This window comes from Aythya fuligula, chromosome 16, assembly GCF_009819795.1.
Source record: "Aythya fuligula isolate bAytFul2 chromosome 16, bAytFul2.pri, whole genome shotgun sequence".
NCBI lineage: Eukaryota > Metazoa > Chordata > Aves > Anseriformes > Anatidae > Aythya > Aythya fuligula.
Genome location: NC_045574.1, coordinates 7,509,111 through 7,519,512, shown reverse-complemented (window position 1 = coordinate 7,519,512; position 10,402 = coordinate 7,509,111). Strand labels below are relative to the sequence as shown.

The 10,402-nt window shown below is 44.8% G+C and overlaps 1 protein-coding gene across 1 annotated transcript; it reads left to right on the top strand.

The window, feature by feature from the left end:
* The first annotated feature begins 3,852 nt into the window (after positions 1 to 3,852).
* On the top strand, positions 3,853 to 9,996 carry AAR2 (AAR2 splicing factor). The gene is made up of 3 exons (XM_032198650.1): positions 3,853 to 4,612; positions 6,016 to 6,245; positions 8,753 to 9,996. The coding sequence occupies exons 1-3, from the start codon at positions 3,856 to 3,858 to the stop codon at positions 8,918 to 8,920; spliced, it is 1,155 nt and encodes a 384-aa protein (XP_032054541.1). The 5' UTR covers positions 3,853 to 3,855; the 3' UTR covers positions 8,921 to 9,996.
* Positions 9,997 to 10,402: the final 406 nt, after the last annotated feature.

Below are 10,402 nucleotides of genomic sequence, written 5' to 3'. Positions count from 1 at the left end.
ACACACACACACATATATATATATATATAAAAACAGGAAACAAAATGCATCCTTGCACTGCTGCTATATGCTGGAAATGAATAGCAAACAACACCAACAACAAACAAAACCACCCTCTTTGCAGATAAATTGAAGAATTTACTGGATTGGTGATAAAATAAGATTATAAAAACATAATTATAACAATAATACAATAAGCCACCATCCTGCATGTTACATTAAAGGATACACAATCATGAGTTCATTTGTTGCACATTAAATGGAAAGGAAAACTGCTTTGCAACAAAGCAAGAAATAAGCAAACTGAAATAAAACAAACACAAGCAGAAGCAAAACCATTCCCCACCTCTGGAAAGAAGAGAGAAAAACATTGAGTTTATTACTTTAGAGTTATTTTCCGATTTGGAAGTTTGATTTCGCCCTTCTCCTCATTCCATGCTGGTTCTTTTGCATCTTTTGGGGTTCTGTTAACTCTTCCCCTTCTCTGTGCACTTGTCCAACCTCTTGTTCTCTGAAGGTATTTAAGAATTGATTTCATTTCAAACAAAACAAATTATATGTATATGGTTTCTCATTTATAAAAATGCAGCCTGTAGGGGTTTCATATGGATGTGCATTTAAGTTATGTATATTATTATATATAACAAGGGGGGAGGGGGGGAACAATACTGAAATAATTCAATAGCACTGGTAAACATGATGACATTTTTAAATTATTACTTATTTGATTGACTGTGGTTGGTGTATTTTAAGACTCTTAGATCACATTGGGACTCTTAGTCCTGCAAGAAGAGAACAGGGAAGGTGTCAGCCGCTGCTGTTTGGAGGGAGGAAGGGGAGAGAGAGAGGTGGGAGAAGTCCTGCTGACTGATCCACATGACAGAGGAGGGCTGGGTTTCCTGTTGCAGTATGTGGTGTTTGGAAAAGGTTGCTCAGTGGTGAGTTGGCAGGGCAAGGAAGGAGGTTCAGGCTGCTCCTGCAGCCCTAGATCCTCTCCCTGGCTCCCACCCAAAGGCATCAGCATCAGCTGGGATCAAGGTTGCAGCTGCAGGACCATGTTCATCACTTCTCTTCAGCTCATTGAGCTGTGAAGACTTTTGGGTTGTTTTGGATTGATTTGCATTGTTTCTGGACCCCAGTAATGCAATTACTTAAGATTTGTAGTAGGAAGGGTTGGAGGCAGAATAGTTGTTTCTGCCCTGCTTTCCTTCCGCCCTGGCTGCGATGGTTAGTGATGGTGATGGCAGAGCAATGGCAGTCCTTCCCTGTCCTTGCCTCCAGGTGCTGCCCAAGGGCAGGCAGTAGAGAGACCACGTTGTCTCCATCACTGCAGTGTCCCAAATGTACGAGGCTGGATGACAGAGCCTGGTTCTTCTATGTAAGGAGGCATGTGTCAAGGAGATACCAGTGAAGCTGCCTGCCCCACAACTCACGATGACTCTGCCTTTAGAGACAGACCTTCTCTATGGCTGCCTTTGGAAGGGGATTATGGGCCAAGCCCAGGGTCTTGTACACTGTGAACCAGGCAGTTAGAGTAGACTTGGAACAAAAATCAGAAAGGAAAGGAAATTAACACATTTCCGTTTTGGGATTATCTCTATCTCCTGCGTAAACAGAAGGGCCCACAATTCTGCACCATTTTGCCTTTAGTCTCCCATCCTTCACATAGACTGCCCAGAAATAGGTGCATTTAACCGGTTTCTGCAATGGATCTGAGGATGACGGTGAGCAGGGAGAGCCTGAACCATTAGGATGTTGTGGGCAGACCTGCCTTACCAAATCTTCTGTCCTGGTCTCTGGCAGCCTTGGATCATCAGCTGCTTGCTATTATGTCCTCATGAAGTCTGTTCTCCTTCTGGTGTATAGGTTTCCCCCGCAAGCATTGAAGACTTGAGCACAGGCTACTTGGACAGTGGACAGAGCTGATGGCTGATGCCAGTGCAGTCATGTTCCTGAAGAAGTTGGTTGTGGGGTCTCCCTCAGCTTCTGTCTGAGTGTGTTCATCTGCTTGTGACCTGCTGCTTTTAGAGACCGGACCCCAAAACAGAAAGAATTAAGCCAGTTGCAGAGAGGCTAATTTTCTCTCTTTCCTTTTTATATACATCCAAGCCAGCTGTCAATAGCAGTCACACTTTCAGAGGGACACACCGGGTGACAGAGGACCAGTTCTCAGTGCCTGCACAGGGCATCTAGCCCTTCTTGCCTATTAGCAATGACCTGCACACCGTGCTGGTTGTTCTTCAGCACACTGTAGTTCGTACTCAGAGGAGACCATGTGGCTTTGCTACCCTTACAACCAACCACAGGCTACTCTGAAGATAGATACCTGCATTTTTCATCATGTGTACCATTATAAAAATGAAGGTTACTCTTTAAATTAGGGGCCTTACACAGTTAGAATTGATGTGAGTTTGGACTCAGACTAGTTATGTGTGGAGTGAATGGATCCAGTTCCCTGGCTTCCGTAACTTGTTTAATGGGGGTGACGATGTTCAAAAAAAAAAAAAAAAAAAAAAAAAGAAAAGAAAAAAAAAAAAAGAAAAGAAAAGAAAAAGAAGAAAAAAGGAAAGAAAAAAAAAAAAAAGGAAAAAAGTTCACTGCTTGTTCACCTGGTGAGGTGTGGGTTTCTGCTGCTCAGCAACAACTGATGCCCCTGCAGGCTTGGCTCTTGCAGCCTGCCCCTTGTGTTGCTGCCGTTTTGGATAGCTGATTACCATTTGTTTTCTTCCAGGGGCCTTTCTGTTGAAAGGAATGAGAGACATGAGTGCCTGTTTTTACCTGATCCCATAAATCCATTCCAAACCTGGCCTGCAATTGCATGAGTAATATTAACAGTAACAATAACAATAAATATTTATTTTTATTTGAAAAGCACCTTATCAATCAGCTGCAGTGCTCTGTTGTTCCTTCACTAACTCCCGTTTTCTCTTCCCTTGTTCTCCTTCTCCCCCCTTCGGTCATACTCCTTTTCAGTGCTCGGTGGTGTATGCGTGTGTGCTCACTGTTCTTGTATTCAATAAAAGTGAAATAAATGTGTTTGATGCTAAACCAGCTTGTGGCCTCATTGGACTCTTTCCCACCAAGAGGATGGACCAACTGGGGGATGGGAGGCATGTCCAACCAGGTTTTCTGCACATTAAAACACTGGCCTCTCCCTTGTATATAGCAAAGACGCCAGTTTGGGTATTGCTGTCTAACGGGGAGGTGAAAGAAAGGTGTTCTTTATGGCTTATGCCTCAGCTCTGCTGTGTGGCGTATTTGTATGATGCAGTTAGGAAGGCTATAGTGGTCGTGAAGATGTTCAAAACACAGGGAGGAGGGGGCTGCGCTTGTCTTTGAGGAGCTTCCCCTGCCCTGGGAGGTGATGCTGCTGTCCGGGTGTCTGTCCCAGGCTCTCAGTCTGTCTGTCCCACCACGGGGCTCTGGGTGTGCAGCTAGGGGCTGACTGCCAGCTTCGGGGGCTGGATAAGCGACAGTCCTTCCTGGGGGGGAGGAGGGACGCGATTTTGGGTCGAAACGAGGCAACTGCTGGCCTTGGAGCGGGAGGCAGCTCTCTAGGAGCAAGGAGGGGGGGGCACAGGAGAAGGGCGCCGGCTGCCAGGCGGGGAGACCTGCGGCAGCGTGGGACTGTGGGCAGGGAGAGCATCCCTGGAGGCACCCTGCGAGCTGCGGGGAGCCCCGGAGAGCCTTTGTGGCCCCAGCGGGCCCGGAACGGCGGCGCTGAGGCGTGGGGCTGCCCGGGCGCTTTCGGGGAAGGAGCGGGCGGGGCGGAGCGGGGCAGGGCCGCCTCTCTCTGCGGGGCCGCCCGGCGCTGGCGGTCGCAGCGAGCCGAGCCGAGCTCAGCCGAGCTGAGCCATGTCGGGGCCGCAGCTGGACCCCGAGCTGGCCAAGCGCCTGTTCTTCGAGGGCGCCACCGTGGTGGTGCTGGGCGTGCCCGAGGGCACCGAGTTCGGCATCGACTACAACAGCTGGGCCGTGGGGCCCCGCTTCCGCGGCGTCAAGATGATTCCCCCCGGCGTCCATTTCCTTCACTACAGCGCTGCCAGGGGAGCCGGCAGCCGGGAGACGGGGCCGCGGGCGGGTTTCTTCCTCAGCCTGCAGCGCCGCGAGGTGCGGGTGCTGCGCTGGGACGCCGGCAGCGAGGCGGTAGACCTGGCGGCCCCAGCTCCAGGGGAGGCTGAGGCCTTCAGGGAGAACCTGCAGGAGATGGACAAGTTCCTCGGGCCCTACCCGTACGAGAGCTTGAAGAAGTGGATTTCCCTCAGCAGCTTCATCAGCGAGCCGGTGGTGAGGAAGCTGCAGCCGGAGAGCGGGCAGATCAGCGCCTTCTCCGAGGTGCTCCCGGTTGCGTCAGGGAAGCACAGCGAGGACCGTGCAGGGCAGAAGCTGCCCCCGTACGATGCGGGGTGCAGGAGCTATGCCGAGGGCATGGCACGGCTCCCCGAGATGAAGCCGAGGGCTGGCACTGAGATCCGATTCACAGAGCTGCCAAAGCAGATGTACCCCGATGGGGCTACTCCGGAGGAGATAACCAGGCACAGCATGGACCTGAGCTACGCGCTAGAAAAAGTGATCAACCAGCGATACGCCAGCCAGCCTCAGGATTTGCTTGGTGAGTACGGAGTGTCCCACTTGGGTGCTTAGGAAAAATGAAGTCGTTTCACCGTAAAAATTAGAGCCCCAGCGTGAAGCCTTTGGACTTTGTCCACATGTGGTCTTTTAAATGCGTGACTGCACGGGACAGAGAAAGTTTTTGGGGCTGCAGTGTGCAGGGCCTGTATTATTAGTGGTACCAGGGTGCGAGTGCTCACGTTCGTAGTGTCTGTTGCTTCTCTTGCTCCTTGGTGCTGCACTAATACATTTAGAGCCTGGATTGCCTCACATTAAGTTAAAAGCATCCACTGCAGCTGGCTGTGGTTGGGGGGCACTGCAGATCCCCCCCTGGCCAGCAGGCACAGCATGCTGCTGCTGGTGTGCAGGTGCCAGCCTGGCAATTTGGCTATGAAATGATTTGAGGACAGAGCCAGTAGGGTCCTGGGGGCATTGAACAGGGCTGAACATTGCAGTTCTCAGATTCTTCTCCCCTTCCTGGTGGTGTGCTGGTATCAGTTCACCAACAGGCACCAGCAGGGAGGCACATGGAGATCCTGTACTGGAGCTGCGCCTCCTGGTCACAGTGCTGTAATTACTTGCTAGCCTTCTCTGACAGCTTGTGATACAAATAAATATCAAATCTGTGGCAATCCTGGGGGGTGTGTTCAGTGGCAGCATGGACAAAGGACATGAGCCAGAGCGTCAGGATTGCTGAGCTTTGGAGTAAGCCTTTGTTTTTCCCTTCATCCATCTTTTCTATATTAATGTTATATAGTTCATTCTTTATCAAAATTGTTGTAGACAATTCTAGAATACACAAAGAGTTGATTACATCGTCATATGTTAAGTTTCCCAGAGCCCTGGGAAATGGTGACACCATTTTTCTGGCTGATGCTAAGCATCCAGTGAGGACACGTCCTGGCTCTTAATTCAATGATGGAAAAACATCCATTAATCCAATGCTCACCTCTTCCAGTGTTCCAGCACCCTTCTGCTCAAAGGCATTTGCACTCCTGTATGGCTTTAGAAACCCAGGTACAGGAGGAACAAATGCTTGCAGAGTACCAGCTGTGTCTGTTTTTATAATGGTGTATCCTGAGTGTTTTAAAGAAGATGGACGAAACTGGAAGTCCTAAGGTAGCTCTGTACTTTGATTTCCAGCACAGTCACTCTCCAAAGGTGATCATTAGAGTTACAGCGAGCTCTGCCCAGTTATGCTAAAGCTGAAGAACAGAGCATTAGGAAATAGTATTTGGAGTATCGACTGCTGTTAGCAGAATCACTTGGAAGGCAGAATTTTGTTTATATGCAAAAGTTAAACCAAGCAGCTATGCAGTCATTTACAGAGATTTTAAGAGGACGTGTACTTTGGATATTGTTTAACTTATGTAGCTTTTATTTTGTTTTGTTCAATATGTGCAGCTGAGTTGCAGTTTGCTTTTATCTGCTTCCTGATTGGGAATGTATATGATGCATTTGAACACTGGAAAAGACTCTTAAATATTCTGTGCCGTTCTGAAGTTGCTGTTGGAAAGTATCAAGACCTTTACACGAATCTCATCTTTGTGCTGTATCACCAGCTCAATGAAATCCCATCTGATTTTTTTGTGGACATTGTCTCCCAGGATAACTTTTTAACCAGCACCTTACAGGTATGTCTGTGACTATCCCTTGAAAAATGGGAGTGGGAGGAGAGGACTTACAGAAATGCCACTTGCTTGTCATCCCCAAGCTTGATCTGATGATGAGTTTAATGATGAGTTTTATTGATCTTCTGCCTAGAAGAGTTTGACGTATTATCAATTTGAGTTAGTCCACATGCACAGAGGCCAGCAAAGTGAGGCAGTGAGATAAAAGACAAATGAAGATAGCTACAACACAGAATGGGGACTGTGTCTGTTTTGTTGTTTTCCTTGCAAATAATGCTGGAAGTAGTCTGGTAACATTAGCACAGTTTTAGAGTTCTGGAGCAGCTCATCTAATGTGACTGGATTGTACCAGCATACTTTTTCTAAAAATGATTCATGCTTTTAGCTGCATTAAGCTGAACAGCTGTGAGAGAGGCTGAGCAAGTGCAAGATGATGTCTGTTGATATTTTTTAAAATATTTATTTTTTAGATTTTCTTCCCCCAAATACCATTCATTTAAAAAAAAAAAAGGGGGAAAAAAAGTGTAGCATAAAATACTGATGATGATAATTTTTGGTCAGCTTGAATGGTATGATTAGCATGCAGAAAAGTTGAAGTTAAAATTATTTAGTTTAGGGCATTGATAGTATTTAAATTTTAGTATTTAAATAGTATTTTTTTTTTTTTTAAATAGTATTTAAATTTTAGGGCATTGATAGTATTTAAATTTTATTGCCATTCCTGCTCGTTTTATACAAAGGTAAAGGTTTCCTAGAATTAAATTCTCACTCATAGGAAATCTATGGTTAGTCCAAAATGTAGAAATGCTCTGCTTTTACTGAGGTGGGCCTGAGCAAATCTATAAACCAGCAGCAGTAAAGCCACTTACTTCCACTCACTTTAACCATGCGAACAGATCAGCAAATAGACAGAAATTTCATATCTAAGGAAAACTTAGATTAAAAAAAAAGCCATAACCAAATACACTGGTAAAACTCAGCAATAGAAATTTAATCACAGCAGGAACCAGTAGTAAGTTATGTTAGAGATGCTTGTGGCAAATTGGTATTGCATTCTCCTTTCTTAGGGAATGGTTTCTTTTCTCTAGTTGTAACTCCAAGATCCTGCTGTACATTTTGGAGAGGGGAGGGGGGGCTGAAGCAGTGCTAGGGAGTTGTGTTACCCAGTCTCTTCATGTGCACAGTCAGCAGAGTTAACAGTCTTACTTGGATGTGGACAGGTGGATGGAAGTGCCAAATGGGAGAGGCTGGGGGGTGTTATCTGTGTGTTCAGCTTTGAGCACAGCAATTTTATCTTTGGAGTTTGATCTAAAGCAGGAAGAGTGCAGCATAACCTCCATTGAGTATGCAACCTTGACAATGTTTAAAGAAAGAAAGATTGATGAAATAAGTTATGAAATTTAATGTGCAATTCATTGAGGAGAAGTGGGAGGTATAATCTTTTAATCTTTTTTGTCATAGCGGTCTTTCTGTGTAAGGGAGCTGTGTTACCAAGAGTTAGTTTTACACTACAACGATCAAGGAATGGGCAAATGATCATAAGCAAAGCAACAAACTTTGCTGTTCATTGTCAGTGTTTTATGCAGCTGTCAGTGGGTCTCTTCCAAGTAAGAATTAGTTTTTTACCCCAAGCAGTTTTTCCTTCAATTCCATTGTGCAATGAAATTTTTCTTTGACTTCTGAATTATAAATTTCTTCCTATGGAAATGAATTCTGGACCACAAGTTTGGTATAGGATCAGAAGTGGGCTGATAAAAGATGGGATTTCAGGATAAATGACCTGTTTAATCATACACAGGTACTTTAACTCTTAAAATGCCAACAGGAGGCTGTGAATTTATGAAAAGTTTACAGATTTGTGCGTTTGAATGGTGGGGAGGAGACAGCCTCAATGGTTATTCCAGATTTCAGTGCCCTGTGCTGAAATGAATAGCTGTGCTCGGAATAACTGGACTTTTTCAAGAGAGCTCCCATTCCTTTCTTACCTTCAAGACATTTTATTGCATTTCCTCTATGTTTCCTAAGGTGTTGATTATACGATATTACAAAAACACTCTGGGAGATCTCGTGGTCCATCCAACCGTGGAAAAAAAATGGTATAATTACCTGTTGGCCTTGTTGATTCATGCTGTAAAATTGGATATGTGGCAGATAAAAATTCACAGTCTCTTTTTTTTCCCTCCTGCTCTGCTAGAGGGTTTTTCGTGCTCACACTTATGTATTGTAGAATTCTGAAATATGCTTATTTAATAACATATTTACTTCTGCTTGAAACAGTTATTACCTTAGTGCAAATATTTCTAAGGCTAACTCAGTGGAATACAAGCAGAACGTCTGTCTGTCTTGGCTATGGGATGAGAAACAAAGTGCAGGCTTTGCACTTAGGTTGCCCCAAAGCTGTTTTCCAGGATATCTAATCCTAACTTTAAACTTTATGTGGTACACACTGTTGGTGATACACAGTTTGTGCCACAGCTGAGTTCTTACTGACATTTGCTCTGTTCTTTTAGGTGTTTTTTTCCTACACATGCAATGCTGCCGTTGAAAGGACCCTAAGGAACAAGGCTGAAAAATTCAAGGCTCATCTAACGAAGAAATTCAAGTGGGACTTTGAGGCAGAGCCTGATGACTGTGCTCCTGTAGTGGTAGAACTTCCTGAGGGTGTGCAGGTGGACTAAGCAAATCACCCACTTAAAAACACCTTTTTAAAGAACTTTGTCTCTACACTCTCTTTAACTTTTCCAGCTTCCTAAAGTCTGTTTCTGCACCTAATTCCTCTTTGTGCTGTAGGAACAAATGTAGAAAACATGGAAGGAGGAAGGATTCGTCACCTCATGAGAAGATCAGAGTTACTGGAGCTGTTTGAATACAGTTGTATGGATGCTTTGGACACTTCGTTTCTGTTTTCTAGCTCTTCTGCAGCAACTTCTCATTCTATACTGAACCAACTACTAGACCCTTGGTCTCTTCTGTCCTGGACTGGAGGTTGCACCCAGTTCAGACAGAAACTGCATTTAACGCTTGGAGCCTTTACTGATCGTGTTTGCTGTCTCAGGAGTGAGGAGTGTAAGCCCACAGTGGGTCATCACAGCTTTTTGCAACCTGAGCCCAAACTGTGAATGGGGAACCTCTGCTTTTCTAGGCTTGAATTACAGGAATATAACCAGAACTGTTTCAAAACTGTTGGAGACTTATGCTGCTTACTGTGATTTATTCCCATGTTGTGGTGGAGGACTCAAAGCCACAGCAGAATTCAGGCCTATTTTATACCACTTTTATACCGCTAATACTGATATTTTATACTGCTAATACTGAGATAGCTTTTCTTCTAATTCTGTTGAAGCTTTTGTATTTACTGCAGATGCTCTGTTTAGCATGATGTAAACAAATGTTAAAAGTTTGATAATGAGAAATATAGTGACTGGACAATAGTCACACAGGTTTTAACAGAGGAGAGCCAGTTTAAGATAAAAGGTCAGACTTTCACATGAACTGGACACTTTCGCTTTGTTGTAAACAGAAATCTCAAGTGCTTTCACAGGTGATGGTCTTTTCTTTCTCCCCATCCCCCCAAGGTAGGCTGTAAGAAAATTCTGTGGGGCTCATTCAGAGCTGCACAAGGATTTAGTCCTGTAACTTGCTTGTTACTTTCTTAGCTGTTAGACTCCTTCAGGTATTTGTATGCATGTCTAACAAAATTACATGCTTGTTAGTCTGTAAAGTTTAAAATAAATCTTACTCTCCTGGCCTTGCATACAGAAAACATCTGTACAAATTTTTTATGAATTATTTAGCCCAAGCTTTTGGTATTATGACACTGCTGTGTCCCTCACTTTGGGATGTCCAGTGTCACAATGGTATCCGTGTTATCAAAGGACAACTCATAGTACAATGGTACATGGCATGATGCAGAGATGTTCTAGGAAGGAGGTATGTGGTGATGTGGTGCTATAACCAGGAACTTACAACAGGAATCAGCTGTCACAAGCCCTTGTGTGCTGCTTCATTACCATTTCCTCACTTTCCTCACAGGATTCAAACTCCATTACTCTGTTGTCTTGATTTGTCCATTTTAAATAGACTCAGTATTGACCAAATGCTTTTAGGGGAGGTTACTCCAAATTGGTGAGTGTTTTGTTCTTAAATCTTTCTTTACATGC

What these genes read in the sequence shown, in the direction of transcription:
- AAR2 (XM_032198650.1), top strand. Translation starts at nt 3,856, where the DNA reads ATGTCGGGGCCGCAGCTGGACCCCGAGCTGGCCAAGCGCCTGTTCTTC. An exon ending in CCAGCCTCAGGATTTGCTTG is followed by an intron (nt 4,613 to 6,015) that starts GTGAGTACGGAG and finishes CAATATGTGCAG; the next exon opens with CTGAGTTGCAGTTTGCTTTT. An exon ending in TTTTAACCAGCACCTTACAG is followed by an intron (nt 6,246 to 8,752) that starts GTATGTCTGTGA and finishes CTGTTCTTTTAG; the next exon opens with GTGTTTTTTTCCTACACATG.